Raw genomic sequence first — 22,219 nt, forward strand, 5'->3', positions numbered from 1 at the left:
CGCTGAATCGGGACAGCTCGCTCTTCATGAGTTCGAGCTCTGTAAAACCCTCGAATTTGTGCTTCAAGCGGTCCATCCCTATTTCTAATGAGGGGTGCTTTTCTGAAGGGTTATTCAAGCTGGTGGTAAAGTAAGAAGCCAAACTAGATCTGATAGAAACACACTTGTCTAAATATCATCTTCCAAATTCAGCATAAAACTGAATTCTTGACAAGCTGTGCCCTATTGAGCTCAATGGCGTGAGCTGAATAGGGTCACTGCTTTTGTCAAATACTGAAATTAAGAAATAATGATTAATATATCGTACTGTTTCTCATCCATTGTAATTGCGTGCAGTATTTTCCCTTCCGTCCCGAATCATGGGGGTGTGCTATTAAATAGCTGCTGCTCCCTGTTAGGCCAGTTACAGGGCACCACATAGGTTCTTGAGTCACAGCACAAAACCAACTCTCAGCCCTGAAAATATACAGGATTCGGGGGGAAAATTCGTAAATATGAAAGCCAGGTGTCGGGTGGAACCAGGCAGGGCAACACGGAGAGCTGTCGCTGCACTGCAGTGAGGTTGTTCAATACTCTCATCTTACCCTCGTAATGGAGTTGTGTAGTTGTCCGTGGTGTTCTCAAAGCAGTTCGAAAATTTAGATGGCAGGTGGGATAAAAGGCCAGAAGATGCTTATTTTTCCCTCCTTTGATCTCTGAAAGCCTCACTTAGGAAAAGAATCAAGTGACTCTGACTCACGCAGTCATCAGGACGTATATATATGGCCACTAATATTTTTGGATGCAGAAAAAATGCCCTCAGCAGTTCGCTGAACAAACTGCTGATGTATGGCAGCTGGTCCTTTGTTAAGCCAAACACTAACATTGTGCTACTCACATCAGTCATTTTTGGATGTGTGGCTTTCAAGAAAGACTAAAACAAAAATAGCATTTGAATTGCAAGCTTAGAAATTGTACGGTTTTAGAGACTTCAGAGCTGACAAAAGAAGGGTTTTTATCATGTGGCAAATGTTAGTAGTGCCAGTGCATAAAATATATGTTATATAAATAATGCAGCGGTGTAGTTCGGCGCATTCTCTCTGCTTCCTGCAAAGGAGCCTGAAGCAGTTTCTTGACCCAAATTGTACAGAAAATCAAAGAAATAACTCTTCTGCTGTTCTTAAAAGTAAAAAGAGTTGTAAAGAATGTCTCGGCTTTGCGAATACCGGTGCCGTTTTTTATTCGAGAAGCAAATAAAGCACTTAAAAATATATTTAATCTGCTGTACACTTAACTGTGATGCTGATTCACGCCAGATTACTTAAAACAGAAAGTGAAGGTGATCCTTTTCCCACACCTCAGCAGCACCAGACGACTGCGAGGGAGAGTAAATATTAGCTGACTTAAACCAACATTACTTCAGATGTCCCCTGCTACAAATGTTGAAGCAATAGGGTGGTGAATGCTCCGAGAAAAATCAACACGATGCTTTTTGTTGCTCTTGTTCATTTTTATTTGTTTTATTTTATTAGACAACTGCTTTCTGTTATAAATAAATAAGGCATGAAGGTTCTCCATACTGTTACAGAGCTGGTAGCCACAGTTGTACGTGTGGCTCCTAATGCTTCTTGAGTGTGGGGCCACAGGGCACCTGAAAATGCAGAGCATGGAAGAGCGGAGCGTTGGGTGGTGGGTGGTTTGAGGAGGAGACCCCTGGAGCGGGTACAGTTTGGGCATCACACTCCTGCTAACTTACTTCGGTGGTAGCCAGCTTAGTGAAAGAGGCTATTTTGAGGGGTATTTTTGCACTAATTCCATGGTAAGTGAAAGAAAGGTAGCTCCTCGTAACGTCAAGGCCCTTGACATGGAGGATAATTACGTTCTAAGTGTCTTCCCCTTCCAAAGCCAGGTTCTCATTTATTTATCTCAATGTTGCAAAAATGCCAACCATTTCCCCAAGATTTTGGCATGTAAGCTGGTGAAAATAGAATCCAAATCTGGCCTGAAGTTTGTCTCCAGGCAGGTACAGAATAGGTAGCTTACAGTGAACTGCTCAGTTTTTGTGGCTCAATGCTCAGGGTGTTGCCTAAGCTGTAATGAAATGCTGCTTCTCTGCCTAAAACGCGTGCCTGACCGTACAAGGTCAACATCTAGTTCACGAAAAATGGAAACTGGCGATTCCTGAGACTGCAGTGGCCTTTTGGCTGTGTGTTTGCGTGTCTGTGGAAGCAAAAGTGAGGAGATTTCAGTGCTGGAAAGTGAACTGGAACACGAGGGGTGACAACCTTTGGAGACAGTGTCTCAGCCAAGGAAGATTATTTTCAGCAGAAGACTGAAGTCTGCCCTCTCGACTGGGGAGGTGTTCAGAGCAAAAGCGTGGGGCGATGTGTGATCAGCGCTACTGCCAGGGCCAGAGGTCCTGATGCCATACGAGTGTGATGCTTTATCCTTCTGCTTGCATGCAAGTCACTGGTAGTCAGTTCTGCAAGCCCATGCGAGCTGTATTTGAGGAGTTTGCTACAATGGGGCAATGGCAACCTCTTGAAGAGCACAGCACAGAGGGCCGGTACCCAGACCATGAGGTGAAAGCATGTCTCTGATACTGTAATAGCACTTCTTGTCTAGCTTATGGGAAAGCCCTAGTCGTCAGGTTCCTACCAGGCACAGTGCTTCACCTGGGCTGAAATACTGGGGCAGGTTTAAAGCGAGGAAATCCCATATGCCTACAAAGTCTGGACAGCATGGACTGAAATACTAAGTGATGCTGATGAAGATGGAACAATCGGTTTTATGTCTCTCTTCAAGTTTTTCCAGTTGCAATGAGCTTGCATTGTAAATAGCTGAAAAACCTGACTGGTAAGAGAATGGCTTAAATAGCAAGAACATACTGCCCTTTGGGGGAGGGGAAGGCGTAGACGGAAGTCTCTTGGGTACAAGTGTAGGTTCTTAGCCGTAAAACCAAAGTGGAGGGTTGGGCTGGTGTGCTGGAGCAGCCCCTGAAGTTCTGATGGCTTCTTGTTTTTCTTTGAAACACGGCGCTCCAGCTGTGGCAGGACGCCGGGGGACATCCAGGCTTTCGCTTGCAGATAACTGGGCTGTAGGACAAGCTGAAAAGGGTGGAGGAGGTGATCAGTTTTCTTTTTTCGTGGTGTGGGTTACGTTGCTGTTGTGATGTCTGGCAGCGGCAGCAACTCATGCAGAGATCCATCATACAGTTTCTGAAATCCTCTAACTACAATGTACAATTGACCCAACGAGTTGTCCAGAGCCCAAGCTTAAAAAAGTGAGTTGAGTCTCTGTGACGTTTTCTTGCTTGTAGACCTCTCGAACCTTCAAAGCAGTGGGGCCACGTGGCGTTTCCTGGGGCTGAAGAGGCTTGGCTGTTGCGATTGCACGTGGGAGTTTGCAGAGAGGCAGGACTCATTTGCTGCTCTTGTTTTTCACCTTTGTGGCATTGATGTCTGCTTTTGTTTTCTGGATGCGGGAGAAGATCTCCTTAAACAGAGCCTTGTACTCGGGCTGGCTCTGCTCCAGCCGCTTGTCCACCGCCTCCACGTGTTTGCTGATGGTCTTCTCCATGGTTTTCCGCTCTTCCAACTCGTGTCCCTCTCCCCGGAAGTCTCTGAAGGAGCTGTCGCGAGAGATGGGCCGGGACGTTTGGACCCCTGTGTGGCGCACACTGTCCTTGTGCTGGCGGCATTTGCTCAGGAGCTCTTCGTACTTCTCCAGCAAGGCGTGATACTGCTCGTCCACTTCCCTCAGGATGGACATGCCCCGTTTGCGCACGTTGTTAGCGTGCAGCGTGTAATTGCCCTCGTGCCGGCTCACAGCATCCTTGGTCACGATGGCGTTGAGGGCTGTGTCACTGCAGCTTTTCCGGACAGGGTGGTTCGGGGAAGGCGTCATTGATGGCCCATGACTCTTCCCTCCTTCCTCCTCAGACAGGTCGATGTAGTCTGCTTCTGGGGCATTATTCAGTGGTTCAAGGAGGGCTTCAGACAAGTTGTCTTCTCTGCTGAGCAGATACTTCTTGACTTGTTTCATCTGTTGTAGCTCTAGGAGCTCTGCTTCCAGTTCCTTGATGCGCAGTTTGCAGTTCTCCATCTCGCACACCCGCTGCTCGAGGTCCGAGTACTCCTGAATAACGGAGGTGTACTCTCGCTCAACCCTCTCCTTCCGCTGCTTCTCCTGGTTGACTTGGGACCTCAGGGAGTTCACCATGGCTTGGAGACGCTCATTCTCCCTCTCCAGTGGCTTCTGGTTGAACTCTGTGGAAGAGCTGTGGACCTGGAATGCATCCTCATACCTGAAAAGGAAGACAAACCCTTGAGAGAGTCTGGCCAAGTGGGAGTCCACGAGGCACTCAGATTGTGTCTTATCATCATGTAATTCCACCGAATCCCAGAAAGGAGACAACCTCAGCTCATGGAGCGGGATATGCCTCCTCCCATGTGCCAGGAGACCAGAACATGTGGCTGTGGCTCTTTTGGCCCTGTCTCTGAGAACCTGCAGTCTCACTTGATATCAGCGATGAAGGACAGGAATGAAACCCTGAAAGTTAAAGGCTCATCTGATTAATGGACAAGCCACCAAGGTACTGTGAAGCAAGGATGAATGCTCAAGTGCTACCAGTCCAAGAACTGAAAGTAGCAGGCTTTAAGTTTTTTTGTGCTAGAGTTCCTCAGCTTCTCACTGTATCGTGGAGTTCATCAGCTACTTGCTGCAGCTGCCAACAGTGCCAAATCCCACCCAGCCAAAACCCAGAAGCGCAGGCTCTGCTGTCCTGTGTCTAGGAGGTGCTCCAGGGAGCGTAGGAGGAGATTTAAACAGCAAGGGAGGCAGAAAGAGACTTTTGGCAGTTACCCCTTCTCCGTTGCTCACTGCCTGGGAAGCCATGACATGCGCTTCCTCCTTCCCTCGTGTTTCTTTAGGGAAATCAGATTTTCCTCCTCCTCGGTGTAGTGCCCATGGCATCCTATCTGGGTAGCACAGATTGGAAAAAAACAAGCACGGTGGTTTCCCCTGGGAGGCATGACTGGTGGCGGCGGGTATTGAACAGATTTCCAAGCTACTGAAGGGCAGCCTGACCTTCAGAGCCAACCGCAGAGCTGCAAGCCAAAATGAGGTCCTGAGGCACTGGGGACAGAGTGGGATCGGGGGACGGGGGCAGAAAAGAACCACAGAGGCATTAAGTGGATTTTGCTGGGGGTTAGGTTATGGCCTCATAAACATCCCTGTTGCTGCTGCAGTAAAAGTGTCTTTTGTTCGTATCCTCTGGCAGAGGATGCTTTCAGTAACAGAGTTTATCGATTGCTTATCTATTTAAAGAAGCCTCTATTATGGACAAAGCTGAGCAAGAAATGCCCTCATGAGGTCAGTAAATTAACACAGTGGCTGTGTTTTAAGGAGGATCAAGTGTGCAATAGTGCTGAAGGTGTTTGTACAGCATGTGGCATATCTTGGTGTGTGGTACTGGAGTCATACAGGACAAACTCAACTGGTTTCAGTGAGCCGGAGATGCTGGCAGGATGCTGGGAGGCAGCTGCAAAGGGAAAACTATCTGTGCTGGTTCGAGGTGGGAGCTGGGTAGGCAGCTCGTGGTAAGGGTCCGCTTCACATGGTGTGTTACTGGGTGGGCTGGTTTGAGCTATCTAGAGCTCAAGCAATGCATCCTGCCTGGTGTGTGTTCCCTTGTGGATCCCTGCCAACGTGCCAGGAGAGTCCCGGCCCCTCCAGGCAATGCCTGTCCCCTGCAGCCCGGCCCAGCGCAGCGGTGCGAGGCATCCAGATCTTCCCGGTAGCTGCTATTGCCCTCTGAAAAAGAGCCTCTGTCTCCCCATTCGAGACATCACTGATGCTGGTATTATGAAGGCTCTGCTTTGGCAACGCCACCTGCTCAGGTGGGTGGGTGAGAGAGAGGGAGATCCTCCCTTCACCTCCGGCATTGAGTTTCAGGCTCTGATGCAGAGCCTAGATCTCTGTGGGGGTGTATGTGGGCTTTTGCTCACCCCCGAGGGACTAACCCACTGCATCCCCTGCTTACGGACAGAGGAGGTGGGGAGAAGGTTGTGGGGTTTGCTAAGGCAAGGCTCCGTACCTGGGGCTGGAGCACAGCTCCTTAAGGCAGGGGAAGGTGTGGATGGTTCGGCGCCGCTCCCTCTTCTCCCGCCGAATGCGGAGCTGCTCCAGGCTTCGCATTTCCTCCACCTGCTTCTGCAGCTCCTCCACTTGGTTCTGCAGCCCCTCGATCGTTTCCGTCAAGCTGCAGAGAGAGGAGGGAGCGTGAATGAGGAGCCAGGCACTACAGGTCCTTCAAAGGTGTTCTTTTCTCTACAGAGAAAGCCAGACTATGGAAGGTGCTTCCAGTTTCAAGCGTGTGCTCTGGGAGCATGACAGCACTTGCTTTTCATGGCAGAGGTCGGTTTTTCTCTGCGTGGTCACTCTTGAATGTGGGTGTTTGTAGAAAAGGGTGGGGGATTGAAGCAGCAGCAAGGGATCATACTAATTTGAGACCCTCTGTTCTCAGATCAGTTGGCTAAAAGGGTCATCTCTGGGACATAAGCACTAGCCTGGAATATCTCTGCACTAAAAGCAAGAAGGCGAGCTATTTACTCTCTTCCTTTTCTTTCTCTTGCAGAGGTAAACACAGAGAGACCGGGCAGAGATTTAGTTTTGTTCTGGCTGTGACCGCCGTTTGTAAAACTCTCTGCTCTGAAACTCCCTCTCTCCACAGATGTTTGCAAAAGGTGCTGCACTGCAAGGTCATGGCTTAGTTGGTTGTTTCCAGGGATGACCTTGATCGTGGGCTTGTTTTAGGAAAGAAAAAGTTATTGTCAAACTGGTGTTTCATGCACTAGCCAGGGTTTTGCTAAATGCTGGATGGGTGCCTAGTGTTTCTGCTGGGCTGTGTGCTGGGGACCTCCCTGCTATGATTCTGTGCCTCTTCTTCAAGGAAACACATCTGAGGAGGAGGAGGAGAAGCTGCCGTGCCTCTCTCCTGGCAGCCTCAGACACTCCTTTCTCCAGCCCTCGTCCCAGGGGTGTCTGCTGTGGCTGCTCTCTGCTAACCAGCATCGGTGCAATGAGCTTGTGTTGTAAATAGCTGCAAAACCTGAGTGGTAAGAGAATGGCTTAAATAGCAAAGCCATGCTGTGCTTTGGGGCAGGGGAAAGGTGAAATGAAGGTCTCTTGGGCACAGCATCGCTGCAGCGGGAGGAGGGGAGGCCGTACCACTGTATCTTCTGTTGGGACGTCTTGCTTTCCAGCACGAGCTTCTGGTTAGCTAGCTCCAGGTCCCGTGCTGTCATGTCCAGCTGCTCGTAGACTTTTGCGTGCTGTTCGTTCATCTGCCGCAGCGTCTCTAGTTGCTTGGTCAGGTACTGCAAGAAAAAGTGAAACAGAAATGCTCCGTGTCCAAAATCCAGGTTGTTTCACAGGCAGAAATTCCTACAGCCTTTGCTTCCTCTGATAATATGTTTGGTGGCTGATTTTCCCCTACCTGGTTGAATCCTTTTGCTCAGGTTTAATACTCATACCCCTGCCCACTGTAAATACTTCTGGGTCTAAAATAAGATTGAAGTTCCCCTGCCCTCTGTGAAGGGCACTAACCGCAATCTCTCTCTATTCAGCTGCTTTTTTTTTCCAGCACCCAAAGAAAGTTGATATCCCTGGGACTGTGGCCCTTCACCAAAGTTGACTGAAATTGGCCAGTTGTTTACTGGGTTGTCTGACAGATCGATTGCAGAAGCTGTGTTTCCTTGGGAGTTCAGACTAAAACTCTGAGTCTATGAAATGTGAGACTTGCGGTTTCTGCATGTTAAGAGACCCCTTTCTGTGAGTCTTTCATTGCAAGATTTTATCCTGGGAGAGGGGCACCTACCCAAGAGTTCACCCTCAGCTGGGGCCACATCCCAAAGCCACGGTGGACGTGCTTCTGAAGGGCTGCTGGGGGGGCGGCTAAATCCATCTACCAGTTTCCTCGGACATCAGCTGTGAGATCCCTGCAGCCATCATGTGCTGCTCTTGTGAACTCACAGCCCGCCTCTGCCCTGCATCTCTTTAGATCGGGGGGTTTCTGATCTTTTTTTTTAATTCACAGATCCCTAGAAGTTTTCCAGTGGATGAAAACCCTCCCAGCACAGCAGGTTTAAGCCTCTAAGCTTAGTTCTGCAGAGCATTAGAAATACTGCCCTGACCCCAAAGGATGCTTGAAACAGTGATTTAGATTGCAGCTCTTGGAGAAAGAGCTATTTTATGCCTCTAACAAAGGGGGCTGTGTTACAGGGGTGCCAAGGGGCCAGCTGGGAACAAGTGTGGTTATGAATAACTGGAATCAAGGGAAATCAGCAGCAGCAGAGCAAAGAGAAGTGAGTGTGAAGGCTGGCAGATGGGCAGAGAAAAGCCAAACGTGCCCCAGATGCAACCTGGTGCTGAAATCTGGCGTGCACCTCTGGGCAGGAGGAATATCTAGTTAGTGGGGAAAGGGGACCCTCTCCAGGGCTGCGATGGGCTTGACCAGATCTTAATCCACCCCGCTTCAGGCACCTACAGAAGATACTTTAACTCCCATCCCATGGCGCACCCTTTCCTTTCTCCTGGCATCTGAGCTGTTGGCACTGGCAGAAGCGCTGCTTCCCCACCACCGCCCTTAGGTGACAGCGGTGGCTGAGCACCTCCCATCCCCACCCCTGGCCCCACTGTATTCCCACCTCAATTTCCTGCACTTGTTCCTCGTTGGTGGCGTACATCTGCTGCAGGGAGTCCTCCAGCTCTTTGTTGCGCTCCAGGAGCGTCTTCCCCAGCTCCGCGGCCAAATGCAAGTCTGAAAAGCAGATGGGACCAAGCTGCCGCAGTTCCTGCGGCTCGATGAGGTGGGGTCCCCGAATCCCACCATACAAACACAGTGGTACATTTTGCACGGTGCTGGTTTTATTGGCAGGTTTTGATGTGTGCGTGTGCTTATGGGACATACAGGACCTGGCCTCTTTCCTCTTGCTGGGCTGCAGGAGCAAGGGCAGGCTGAGCTCAGGACGCCTGCAGCTCCTCCATGCAAAGAGGATTTGGCTGGCTGCGTAACCCTTCTGTGCTGCACTACACACTGCGTAGCCAGGCCCAGGCCCGGGCTTGTCTGTGGCAGATGCTCAGCACCTCCGTCCCCTACCTCTGAGACCTGTGGGGCTGAGAGGGGCTCAGCATCCGTCAGAATGAGAGCGAGGGTTGGTAAAGCCCCGCAGGGCCTTGGGGATGCTCTGTAAATTGTATTAGTATCTCTAATGAAGGGAGTGCCTTGCCTTCCTCATCAGCCTCCATCCATCACCTGCTAATAGACTGACATGAGTAATAAAACCACGTGTGGCCCGAGGGGGCTGGAAGCACCTCCTGCCTCCGCTGCCCAGGCAGCGCTGCGTTGGCCGGGTCGGCGGCTCTTCCCTTGGGGCAGCTCCAGGGTGAGGGCAAACCACTTTGTATTCACTCCCTGCCACCTCTAAATGCCCTTAGGGAGCTACTGAAATAGTTTGACTTTAGAAGTGTAGGGAAAAATAGATGTTGACACTGTGGTTGGCTTAAAATACTGGGTTTGCTGCCTCCTGGGTAAAGAAAAAGCCCCAGGACCCTCCGAGTCCTGTATTGGCCAAAGCTTGAGCACCTCAGGTGATGCTGTTTGTGGGCCTGGGGTGGCCCAGCTGGCTTTGGTAACATCCCTTTGCTTTCACAGGAATTGGTTGTCGTCTTAAAGCCTGACCTGTTTATCCTGGTGCTTTTAGAGGTGAGTTTCTACCTCTTACAGAGACAGCCTGTGACTCTTTTCACAAGAAATTCAGACCTTAAGCCTTCAAAAAGGTAAGGAAACAGGTCCTGATGTGTGTTATTGCTCTTTCTCTCTCGGGTATGGTTATCATGCAGTTTTAGATAATTAAGGAGTGGCAGTCCTGTGGTGTGTGAGAGGACCTGGGTCTCCTGCCCTGGTGTTTTCTCAGCCCATGCTCTCTAGTCTGCAGCTAATGATGTGTTTTGCAAAAGCCCTGCCAGGACTGAGAGCAGCTATAATTTCTCCCAGTGGTTAATTTGGCCAAGCAGTTGATTGGCAAAGAGGGATGCTTGTGTCATTAGGACAAGAAGAAGGGGAACTGGGGTGCCTATGGTGTATTCTGAGCCCGGGAAAATGACTGATTCTCACACTTCAAATGGCACATCACAAAACGAGGCTCCCGCTGACCTCCTAGACACGAGTGCTCGCTGGGAGGAGCGCTCTCAGTGTTTGGGACGGGGCTTTCCTGATGGGTAACGCCGCACTATGGGAAGTGCCGATACGTTATTAGTTTGGGTGAAGGCTGTGTTGCTTTCTGGGTGGCTCCAGCACCGCCGGAGGGCCGCCTCCCCAGACGTGGTCCAGCCAACAGCTGCTCAGTGTGTCCTCAAATCTCCCCTTTACCACAGGAATGTGCTCTCCAGCCGCAGCCTGCGTTGCGGGGCATTATTCTAGGCTGTGTCCTTTTAAATTAAAATCCTCATCATCGCACAGTGACCTGGTCTGAGGGCTGCAATCCCAGCTATCACTGCAGTCAAGATATTGGCATGTTTCCCCATGGACAGACTTCCTCCACTTATTTTTTTTTTTCTTTTTTTCCCAAGCACCAAATTTCCCCAGTTTCCAAAGTGCCCTTGGGAGACCGTGTGTTTGCTATACCAGCTGGGGATGGGGGAACGGCCAGATGCCAGCAGAGATGGAGGACAATTTGTGCCTTTAAGCTGCTTGGGGCAGGATTTAATGGCACCGCTACCTTGCCAGAGCTGGTGTCATCGCTGGAGAGCGGCACCTTGCAAATCGCATCCCTTGCAGCAAGCAGGGCGCTGGTGCAGAGGCGTGTAGCGAGAGGGCTCCATGCTGCGCTCCAGGTAATGAGTCAAGTGTGCCCCTGTCCCTGCGGATTACACCAGTGCTCTCCCTCCATATGGCATCCAATTTAATCAGCTGGGGTTGAGTTAAGTGGATTAGGCAGTGTAAGATCCTGCATTGTAATTTAAAGGGCTCTGTCAGCAATAATTTAATGGGGGAAATGGGCAGCGTTTGGGGACGAGTGGGAAAGACGAAAGAAAGGGGCTGAGCTCTGAGGAGGAAATTGATTCTTCGTTTCCACTTTGAGCGTAAGGGCCTGGGAGACTCCAGGCTTGAAGGACACGGGGGAGTTGGTTCTTTTAGTGTCTTTTAACTGCTTTAGCCGTCGTCACTCACACACTCACTCATTCTCTGTCTGCCAGCCAGCCAGAGCATCCTCTGTAATCCTGTCTCATCCATCCCCCTTGTGCCTGAGTCCTCTTCCCCACCTGTTGGTCTCCCCCAGGCTGTGGGACTGTGGGGAGGGAGGGGATGCCACGTCAGAGTGCTTTAATGTCGTCTTTAGACCAGGTCCTCTGGATCTTTGCACTGATTGTGGCTCTGCACAGGCTTGGGGAGCACAAAGCTTCTCTCCTTCAAGACTTTGGGAACCTGAATGTGAATTTTTTAGCAGGTTGGGGTGGGGGGGGGGGAACTCTTTAGGAATTTGGAGATTGTCTCTGCATAATGCTGTGGTTTCCCACAATTTTTTGTATTCCTCTTTGCTTCTCCACTGTCAAATCAGCCAGCCAGTGCTGTACGACTTGCCCTAATTTAGCAGATATGCTGATGCCTCCCTTCCCCCTCCCTTCTAGACGCAGAAGGAGAAATAAAGTGGTGGGGAGCGGCTGTGCTGCGTGTCCGCTCGATGTGCCCAATCCCTCTGCAGCCCTGCAGGCACCGCTGCGAAATGGCCAACACTCAACTTGAAAAACTGGGGGCCTTGGTGTTGCCCAAATCCTGTTTGGGAGAGGAGCGCGGATGCAAACTGTCCTGGGCAGCACCAGCTCGGTGCCCTCTGGCTCTCAGCGCTGCAAGCGCTGACGTGACCCTTCTAATTAACACCAGCCAAGGAGACAGCCTGCGTCCCCAAACAAAGAGCTGCGCCTAGGGAGCGGAGCGGAGGGAGGGACGGAGGCTGCGTTTCCCTGCGAGCTTCCACGGGAAAGGCGCCTGAGCAAGGAGGGAGGGGAAAAGAAGAGACCATATGGTGGGAAGGGAGCAGGAGTTGAATCCAAGCAGCGCGCAGCACAGGGGAGCATGGCCGGGCAGCGCATCCTGGAGCTGCAGAGATCACCATCAGCAGCCCAGTGATAATTCTGCTGGCTCTGTGTTGCTGAGGAAACTTGAAAAAATCCTGATCCAAAAGCTGTAGCAGGTTGTGTTTGACCGAAAGAGGCTGAGGAACAAGCTGCAGCATCCTGTGGCAGTGCTGGCACAGGCAGATGTGCACTGCATGGGGCTGCTGCGCGGGGCGCTTCCCGGCTGCCCCGCATTTGCAGAAGCTTGCAATGAGGCACAAAGAGGGCTCAGAGCTGTTTCTGCCTTCCCAGTGCTGGCCCGCACCTGTCTGGGCAGAGCAGTCTTTGCCACAGCCCGCTCTCCGAAGCGGGGCTTCCCCCCCAGCATCTCCTGGTTGTGGCTTCAGGGGAGCGTAAGCCTGGTGCTGGGCAGGGGAGGTTTCGGCTGCTCTCGGCACAACGGTGATCCGGTGGCTGTTCAGATGGTCCTCGTAAATGCGGCTTTCTGGAGGAAGCCACCATCTGGAGCAGCCGCTTCGGGCTCTCCTCCTTCGTCCCTCCTGCATCGAGGGATTTGTGTTTAGGCTGTGAGAGAACATGCTTGCTGCTCTGAGCACGGGCGAGGGGAGCTTTGCTCCTCACCTTTAAATAAACCAGCCCTCTCCCCGTCCAGCGAGACAGGCAGGCTTGCAGGGGGTGGTGGAAGTCCTTCGGCTTGTGGTGCCAAAAGGCAGGGGTTTATGATGCATGTGTTTGCAGGGCCTTTTCAGCTAAGCATCAGTGAAGGAATTACTTATGGCCCCTTCCTAAATGTGGGGCTGCGGAAAAGGCTGCTCCTCTCCTGCTGCTGCAGATGGTGAATTCACCTGCTAAAGAGCGGGGAGGGGCAGCTAGCAGAGCTCTGGGGTGGTCTCCGGAGGAAGTTCAGGGTGCTTGTTAGCTGATGGATGGGGTAGGTTGAGAGTTAAGAACTGATGTTTAATGCTGTTGACGTTTAATTTAATTGCATTTGCTGTCCGCTCCATTACACACGGGTACTTAGAGTCCAGGGTAGGTGCAATTATTCCTTTCAAAAATCTAAATAAATGATGCTATACGGGTTTACCCCAGGGTAGGGTGTACTTGCTGCTCATTTGTTTTTCTTCTTAGTTGCAAGGGATTGTGCTGTCTGGGTATATTACAATGAAGATCAGCTTTTTGTATATCACTTACTGCTGCTCCATGACAGGTGAGGGAGGCAATCTGTGTCCTTAGCCCTTATAAGCCTTTGTGATGGAACGTGCTGGAGCGCAGAGAAGCAAGTGCCATCTGACAGCATCTTGCAAACAACCTGTAGGCATGTCTGGATGTGAAAAAGGCTTTTCAACACACCCATTCCACAGATGGTAGTGTTTCCTATGGCCAGGCAGAGCTTTCAGAGAGCCACCAGCGTTGCTGCTGACGCATGGATTCTCCATCCCTTTTATATGGGCGTAACTCGGACGTTCTTACCCAAATCAGCTTTGCACTTGGTGTTCTGTGTGGTTTTTTTTGTGGGGATCTGCCATTTTGGTGTAATCAGGTGTACCGCAAAGGCATGGTTCGCTTTGCGGAGCGGCCCCGTGCAGCGAGGGGGAAGGTGCCTCTGGCAGGGCTGGCTGAGTGCAGGCGAGAGGTGTGCGTGAAGTCCCTGCAGCACAGCCGCGTCTTCCCGCTTCCCCTCCTTCTTTCAAACTGTAGCTCTAGCTGGTGGCTACACGGGCATTTCTGTTAGCCTAATGAGACTTGCTGGATTTCCTGCTTGCTTTTTTTCCCTTCCTTTTCTTTCCCTTTTTTTCTCCTCTCATGTAATCTCTTACATACCTCTGGGCTGCTTTTGGATTTGCAGGCTTCCCTGGTAGGGGGGGAGCTCGGGTGGTGGCAGAGAGATGTGGTTTGCAGGGGGTCAAGGCAAGCACAGTGCGATGAGAGCAGCTCCCTCCGTGCCACCTCTAGTCCCCTGAGCAAAAGTGGGACCACCAAGGAGTGGAAAACCCCAACAAGGGGCTCAGGGGTGCGCTGTCTGTGCCGTGCTGTGCTGCAAGGAAACCCTCCAGCCTTCCCTGCCCCTGCTGCTCCCATCCATGCCTTCTGTATTTTTCAGTCCTGTTCAGTATTTCCTTTCTATCAGCTCTTCTTTTTTTGTTCTTAGATGCTCATCAGGCTTTTTGGATTTAATTGATGCTCACCTTTTTCTTTCTGCCCTCTATCATCTGTGCCCCACAGCATCCCCTATATATTAATATTTTAGACCTAGAACAGTTACCTCTGCTTATAAGCTGTATGTGTCTATACAAACGCATACACAGCAGTCCCACCCCTGTGCCCACAGCAATCAATGTGCATTTTGCCAAGTTGTCAGAGCATGATAACACAGAGTACGTTATTAGACCATGACTGGGCCCCATCTGCATCTTTCCCTGCTGTTCTCTTATCTAAACAGGCTCGATGCCCGTGTTTGCCTTGTAGGCTAAAATGGTTTCAAAGAGCTCGGTGATTGGTGGCTCGGAGGCTCTGATAGTGCACCTGGATCAGAAAGTGTCCTAAATAAATACATACAAGTGGAGTTGCTGGGGAAAAGAAGCGAGGAGAGAGGAAGGAGAAAGGCAGCCAGTGCTTTCCTGTGTGCACCCCTCCTCCAGGCAGCAAAGCTCTAACTAATTAATTATGTTGGGATGCAGAGAACTGTGAATAGAGGCTTTTATTCTTTTAAAGCTAAAGACACAAACATGTGGATTGATGCCATGTGGGAATTTCATCTTGGCAGTGTGTTTTGGGAGCAGGAGGTTGTTACTGACCCGGGACAGACAAGGAGGTTTAGCTCCAGGGGGACTTTACATGTCTTTGCTGCTGCTGTACCACTGTACTGTGCATGTGCAGAGCCCCAAGCAAAGGTGACCTGCAAAGGACAGGTCAGCGTACTCATGTGGCAGGGCACGGCGCCCACAGCAATGGGCTGCCACAACCGCGTCAGCTCTCCGGCCCCGCTCGTGCTCACACAACATACCCTCCTACTCTCAGCCATTGCCAGCCAGCTCGGCTGCCCTTGCTGTCCTCTTGCTGGGGGGAGGCAGGTGGGACCACTAATCCCGAGTGGTTTGGTCTCTGGGAGAGCAACCAAGTTCCAGCACAGCTGCCACCTGCAGCAGCCCCCAAGACCACCACAGCTGCTGGTTATTCCCCTCTGCTACTTCTCATGTGCCAAAGGCATGTAGATACCAAGAAGATCCTTCTTCCACAGCCACGTGTGACAGTTAAATGCAGAAGAGAGCCTGACCCTCTGCAGCAACACCAAAAACCTCCCCACCTCTCCTCTAGCAGCTCCTCTGCTTGGCTTTGAAGAAAAGTGTATAATCTTGCACGCTGCTGCTCTGCTACTGCTCACTTCCCATCCACTGCTGGGAAATGCTCTGAAGCCCTGTTCCTCCAGGTGCTAAGCTCACACACAGCTCAGCTGCCTTGTGCCTGGCTATTGGTACTGGCTGGAGATGCTGCCCGTGTGGGAAGAGGTCCTGACCTCAGGTGAGTAATCGGTGCCATTTGTGGAGCTATGCAGGAAGAACAGAGTGCTGTAGCCTTCCAGTCGGAGTCTGCAAGGAAAGGGAGTGATGAAATACTTGATGTACTCTCCAGACGGTGTTATTTATGTCCATCACTAGTCCTGAGCAGGATGCAGGGCAATGCCTCTTTCAGGAGCCGCCAACACCTCCCTGAAGCAGCTCTGCTGCAAAGACTGATGCTCGGGGGGGGGATGATGTGCTGCGCTGCTCCTTGCTTTGCCTCCTCCTGCAGCGACCGGTGCTCAGCCGCCACTCCCAGCCCAGTGTGCCTTCCCAGGACTCACATGTGCTTGTGGGCCAAGAAAACTTGGAGGATGGCATGATAACGTCCTAGCTCCAGCTGCCATCGCTGCAGCTGCATAATTGGAAAAGGTCAGCATGGACCTGGATGCTACACACTCCTCTTCAGGGAGGAGACAAGTTAACTGAGCAGTGCCAGGGCAGCTGCACTGCCCACAGGATAAACCAGAGTGACTTCCCAGAAGGCTGTAGAGGAACAGGCTGTTTAAACCACTAAAAAATCTGTCACCTTTTGGAGACAAGGTTTATGACTGTTTGTTAAATATGTATTAAAAAAAACCCAAACCAAACCCTAACATAGAATCATTTTAAAATTCCCAGTCGTGCAAAGACCAGCAGTTGTGTAACATCTGGTCTCGTTCCTCCGGGGCATTTTGTATTGGAGATATTTTCCCAAATTCTTGGCCCTCATATGTATTTTTGAGGTTGTTAAGTAGAAGCTTTGGAAGCCCTAATGATGTGTTTGGTGTGAACACACAGATATATTCGTCGGGTGAGGTGGAAATATACCGCTGTGCTGCTCTGGGAAAGGCCTTTCAGCAGAGATGGAGTGTGTGCAGGAGCAAGCAAGCCGTGCATTAGCCCGAGCGCTGGCACCGCTTTTAGCCTGAGCAGGATCGGGCTGTGGTGCTGCTGCAGCTCTAAGTGGTTCCTGACTGTCACACCGAGTCAGCGCATCTGCCCTGTCACCAGCCAGTGCTGGCTGGTACAGGAAGAAAGAAAGAGGACTGGGAAATGCAGGGGTGGGGGGGGGGAGCCTCTGCGTGCAGGGCGTTAGCGGCCGCTGCCTGGGCTCCCAGTCCCTCGGGCTCAGGGCTGCTGTGGGAGGAACGTCCTTCAGGACTCGGACCGTAACTGCCTTGCACATGGCCTTGCCAAGGAGAAATGCCACTGTTGGCTGATTGTTTCAGGATGGGAGATATGGAAAACTTTGATTTCTTCTTTCCTTTTCTTTTTTTTTTTTTCCCCTTTGCCTCTCCTTTCTTTTCCAGGAGTTCCTCTAATTCTGCTCCCTCCCACAGCTGGAATTATGTGCCTGGGGTTCAGCAGATGTAGAAAGGAGCTTCTGTGAGACACTAGGAGGGAGATTGTGGAAGTTGCTGCATATTTTTTTTTAATTTATTTTTTTCCTCTCTAGGCGTGGAGGCTCTGATCCCTTTCTCAAACTAACCTGTCGTCTGATTTCCTCGTCCCCTGCGACTTTTCTCGTCCCTCTTGTCATTCCCAAGCAGCTCAGCAATTAGGCACTAGAAAACTTTCCACTTCCATAAGCTGCCTGCTGTACTGCACTGCTAAATAAGTCAGTGGCTCAGCTACTGCAGGCAAAACCCTGTCCTTCTGTCTCGCTGCTGGGAAGGGCAGCGAGTTAACCGCTAGGCTCCTGGAGGACAGGCAAGCTGTGTGGCTAGTCCCCTGAGCTGCACTGCTGGGATAACTGCATCACGAGGGACAGAATTTGGGGTACCACCTGCTCCCCACTGCTGTGAATCCTTTGGGCAAGCCAATGGTGAACTGCAGCTCTATGGACCACCCCACGTAGGCTGGGTGATGCAGACAACAGGCAGGTATGGGCGCTTGTGGGTGCAGGTGCTGATCCCCTGGGCTCATCCTGCCGTCAGGGGCCGGTCACCAGAGCGCTGGTGACCCTGTGTCTTTACGTGGATGAGTTAGGAGCGGTGCAAGCTCAGCACCTTGTGTCATTTTCCTTCTTAGCATGCAAGCAATCAGATGCTTGCAGGAGGAGGATGATTAAAATAAGATACTTAAATCTGGAGACCTTTAGAGGTTACAGTTGTAAAGTCCTAAGCCTGCATTGCAGATGGTTTGGCCCTGAAATTTCTGTGGCTGCCCAGAACGAGGGGACTATCCGTCTCGCAGTGGCAATGAGACTATGTGTTGGTTCCTGTGCTATCTCTGGTCCTGCTGGCTGAGAGCGGTACAAGGCCATTTTATTTACACAGGAGTAATCGTCCCAGCACTCAGGCTGTATTTAGGCTCCAGGGACTGCAAGGGTGGCTTTGAGAGCCCTCCACCTGGGCTGCGCTGTGCTCTTTGGCTTAGACCTGGATGCTGGCAGGGGGATAGGGAGGCTGGGGAGACCAGGGAATGCAGCAGGGTGACTGCGCGGAGGACTTGGAGTGCTGCAGCGGTGATAAAGGCTGGAAGTGGCCGGCAGAGATAGCTGCTGGGTCTGGTCTCTGCTCTGTTTGGATCCAGGTGCGACTGAGTTGGCACGCAGCCATTCCAAACACAAATGCTTCTGATGAACAGCAAAGGTGTCCCCACTTATCCCCAGCTCAGACTTTCCAATTTTAGCTCATTCATTCTCTTGGGGTGTGGCTGCATGTACAGTATGATGCAACTGTAGCCACATCATCAGTTCTCAATGGCTGGGAAAAGGTTCACCATCACTGTATTCTGCTTTTAACGCTTAGAGGCACAAATTCCCCAGCCCATAGAAGGTGAGGCTGTGGCTGAACTAAAGAAGCACTGACATCTCTTCATGCTTAGAAATGCTGGCAATAAGCAAAGGCACTCTACCAAGTGATCAGAGCTCCATTTTTACCACTTTCTTTAAATCAGAAAGCCTTCCCAGAGGCAACATCATATGAATGAAGCACCTCAGAGGATACCACTACTGTCTCCATGTCACTGCCAAGTCTCCTGGCTGGGATTTGGCTGCTTCTGTGTGCTAAGGCACTCTTGGTACAACCCCCTTTAACCATGCAGGCTTACAGCATGCTAGGAAACAGGTAAAGGAATCTGAAAGGCACCGGCTTAATTTGAATGAGGCTGGAAGGGCCTTGAGGCTGGGGACCAGGTCTTGCTGCCTCCAAGGCAAGTGGTGGATGCAATCAGTTGCTGTGGGCACTTGGGGGGGGGCACGGAAGGAAGACAAATTAGCATTTATTTTCTAGAAAAAATGAGTTATTTCGGCAAGCCAAGGTTCTGTGGAGGATGGGGCGGAAAGAAACAGGTGCTCGGAGTGGGGCTGGAGGCATGATTTCCTCTGTGGTGCTAAAATGGTTAATTAACATAATCATCACAGAGCTCCCAGTTAAGCCATCCGTTGCTTAGCAAACAGTTTTGGATGTAAATGTAATAAATATTTGATGACGCTGTGAAATGACGATAAAGGCCCAGCAACCAACTGGTTCACAGAAGAACCTTCTCCACTCTCCTAGCTTGGGTTGCTTCTCTTTTCTCCCACCCCTCGCTCCTAAGGAACAGCTTTTAAGCCTATGCTTTTGTCCTCCGCCCTCCTGGTGCTGCTGCCAGGCAGTGGGTTTCTGCGCGACCCTGGGCTGCTGGCGTGCCAATCCTCTTAGCAATGCTGGCCCGCGACCGCCTCCGAATCGTGCTATGCTGGACGTCTTCCACCATACTTCCACCCCCCATTTCCAAACCAACAGCTTCATGGCTGTGCCGTCACCAGAGGCCTCCGGACACTGCTATGGCTGTAATGCAAAGGCGCAGCGTACGTGGGCAAAGTCTAGCACTGTCCTTCATGAGGCTTTGTGCACCATGCAAATTAATTACGGTTGTAATTACCCCGTAGGACCTTTCCAGCTGGCTGATTTTAGCTAAAGCCTTCCCCATCCCTCCTTCTGAGTTTGTGCAAGCTTGAGCAGCCCCCATTCGTACAGGAGGCTGCAAACCCCACAGCTGGGCTTTGTTTTGGGTCTGTGTGTTCTTCCAGTCCTGTATGTGCTCAAAGGTCGAGTCTATTCCCAGCATCAATCCATCATCCCGAGACAGTTATTCTGCATTTATGTTGCCAGGACAGAGCTGGGAACCTGGCCTGCAGTGGGAAGGTGGTTTTATTGTTGAGCCAGTTGTACGGTGCCAGTGCTGACTCATGAACCTGACACCAGGGACAGCGTTAGGCTAAAAATCAGTCGGTCCCATGTTGTTCAACACTCCCTATATTCATCTGTAGTTCTGCTGTTCCTCAGCCTGCATCCTGCCCCTGGACGAGTGCCCAGGCCCCTTGTGAGCCATGGGAAGACGTCACCCAGAAATGTGAATTTCTGAGCATTCAAAGGCTGCACTGTTTATTCAGCTGATACCTCCATCTCTGTGCTCTGCCCTGGCTTAATTTGACCATTGTGTTTCAAAGGACGGGGCCCAGTACCCTGCTATTGATACTTTCTGTTAACTGGGAAATTGGGGTTAAAAACCAGCTGCAACAATCCCTGGGGGGCTGGTTATCATTCCTTGCTGGGCCTCTGCCCTGCAGCTGAAGTTGTGTAAACTTTAAATCATGACATAATATACTGGACTGACATGGGCAGAGGCACTGCAGCTGGACCGCACGTCCCTGCTGACAGGCGGCTGGCTAGAGCAAATATATAACTGTACTGTACCTATAGGGCAAGGTGTCGGAAGAGTACTGTGTTTAGATAGGAATGATTGTCCCTACACATTGACAAAGCAGTTCAGTTTGTTCCTGGGCCACTGGCCTGAAACGGGACTTCTTTCAGTTATTTACTTATTGTGTGTTGACTTAAGATATTAAGATAAGAAAAAACCCAAACCCAAAAAGAAGCCCCAAACACCCACAGCCACCAACTGTCCAGCCGTAGGACAAACATTACATAGAACGAGTGCAAATGTAGGTACGGTTCTTCAAAACAAACAACACAAGTGAATGTTTCTCCTCTAACAAGGCTATTTCTGCTGTTTGAAACTTGGCCTTGATTTCCCCCGCCTCCCCCCCCCTTCCCCATTTCTCCTGCTTTTATGGCTGATTGGAAAAATCTCCAGAAGTAATGAGGTGACGTAGGAGCTGAAGATCCCCCTGGATTTAGATTTGGGCAGAAAGAGCTTTTGGGAGACACTTTCAGCATCCTCGGCTTAGCAACACATTATTTCTCCTGTATTAATTTCTAACTGGTGTGCCTGCTAACTCTACCCACAAGTGCTCTGCAATGAAAGCAATGTCATAACTACCCATGTTTGATTCTGCCTGCAGCAAGTTTTCCGGGGAACCAGGTTCCTTGCGGATGTCACACACCAAATTTTTAACCTCCCTGGTGCTCAGGGCACACCTGGGCTCCCTGCCTCTCTCTGATGGGTTTAAACTTTCCACGGCCAGGACAGTGGTTTGGAACAGCAGAGCTGAGATTTCCACGGAGGTGCCGCCACAGGACAAGGTGCTGGCTTTGCCAAGCGAATGTTAGTCCTGAGAGAAGGTATCCCACCCTCCTGTACCTGGGATGTGCCCCCTTTTCTGCCCCCGCATCCCCCTGGCCCGCCATCCCTGGCAGCTTGCGGGGTGCCCCCATCCTTACCCTGCTCCAGGTCCTGCTGGTCGTACCAGGGCTCCTCTTCCTCGCTCTGAAACTCCTCCATCCTGTCGGTGCTCAGCATTTAGCACCAGCGGTCCGGGGAGACGCGCAGCATCCGCCAAAGGGGACCCCGCCGCCGCCGAAAATGCGGAGCGGGGATGGATGGATGCGGGGATGCGGGCAGGGATGCGGCCTCGGTGCCCGGCCGGGCCGGGAAGCGGGGGTGGCAGGACGTGGCACTCGGCTCTGCCTGCCCAGGGGTCGGCTTCCTCCTGCCTCCAGGGCCGGGGGAGGCTCGGGGGGGCCGGGATGGAGCGGGGACGTGGCGGCCGGGGCGGGGGGGCACGGCTTGCACGGGGCTGGGGGATGCACAAAGGAAGGAAGAGGGCCCGGCGCAGCCAGGCAGATCCTCTCTCCGCAGCTCGGTGGAGACCTCTAGCATGGAAATGCTGCAAGGAAACCCGGCGAGAGGGAAGGGGGAGGCGAGGCGAGGCCGGCCGCCGCCTCCTCCTCCTCCCCCTCCCCGCCCAGCCCTGCCGCGGACAGCGGGGCGGGCGCGGGGCTGCAGGGAGCGAGCGGGGTTTGGGGTTGGCAAAGCGGAGGGGACCCCGGCCGCAAGGCGAAGGGAGCTGCCCCGCAGCCCCCCCCACCCCCCCGCGATGCCTCCGGCGGGGTCCCCGCACCCCCGGGGAGGGCAGCCAGGAGCAGGGCTTGCTCTGGCGCTGGCTGGGGTGCGGAGCGTGTCGTGGGCTTCTCGGTGACTTTGGACAAGTGTGGGGACCCGTCAGTGCCTTCTCTGCCTTGGTGGGTTTGGATGGGCTGCTTTTCAAAGGTGGGGATGTTTCTGAGCAACCTAGCTAGGGCTGTGGAAGGGGACCCACCCCCCTGCATCACCTTAGCGTTGCGCCTTCCCTAGCTCTTCCTCCTACTCTCTTCTCCCTGGTTCACACCCTC

The 22,219-nt window shown here is 51.9% G+C and overlaps 1 protein-coding gene across 1 annotated transcript; it reads right to left on the reverse strand.

Moving 5' to 3' along the window:
• Window positions 1-856: 856 nt before the first annotated feature.
• CDR2L (cerebellar degeneration related protein 2 like) lies at window positions 857-21,722 on the reverse strand. The gene is made up of 5 exons (XM_064466992.1): window positions 21,269-21,722; window positions 8,688-8,800; window positions 7,210-7,358; window positions 6,077-6,241; window positions 857-4,285 (listed from the first exon to the last, which is right to left on the reverse strand). The coding sequence occupies exons 1-5, from the start codon at window positions 21,345-21,347 to the stop codon at window positions 3,400-3,402; spliced, it is 1,392 nt and encodes a 463-aa protein (XP_064323062.1). The 5' UTR covers window positions 21,348-21,722; the 3' UTR covers window positions 857-3,399.
• Between the last annotated feature and the right edge of the window lie 497 nt (window positions 21,723-22,219).

Source organism: Phalacrocorax carbo, chromosome 16 (genome assembly GCF_963921805.1).
Source record: "Phalacrocorax carbo chromosome 16, bPhaCar2.1, whole genome shotgun sequence".
NCBI classification, from domain to species: Eukaryota; Metazoa; Chordata; class Aves; order Suliformes; family Phalacrocoracidae; genus Phalacrocorax; species Phalacrocorax carbo.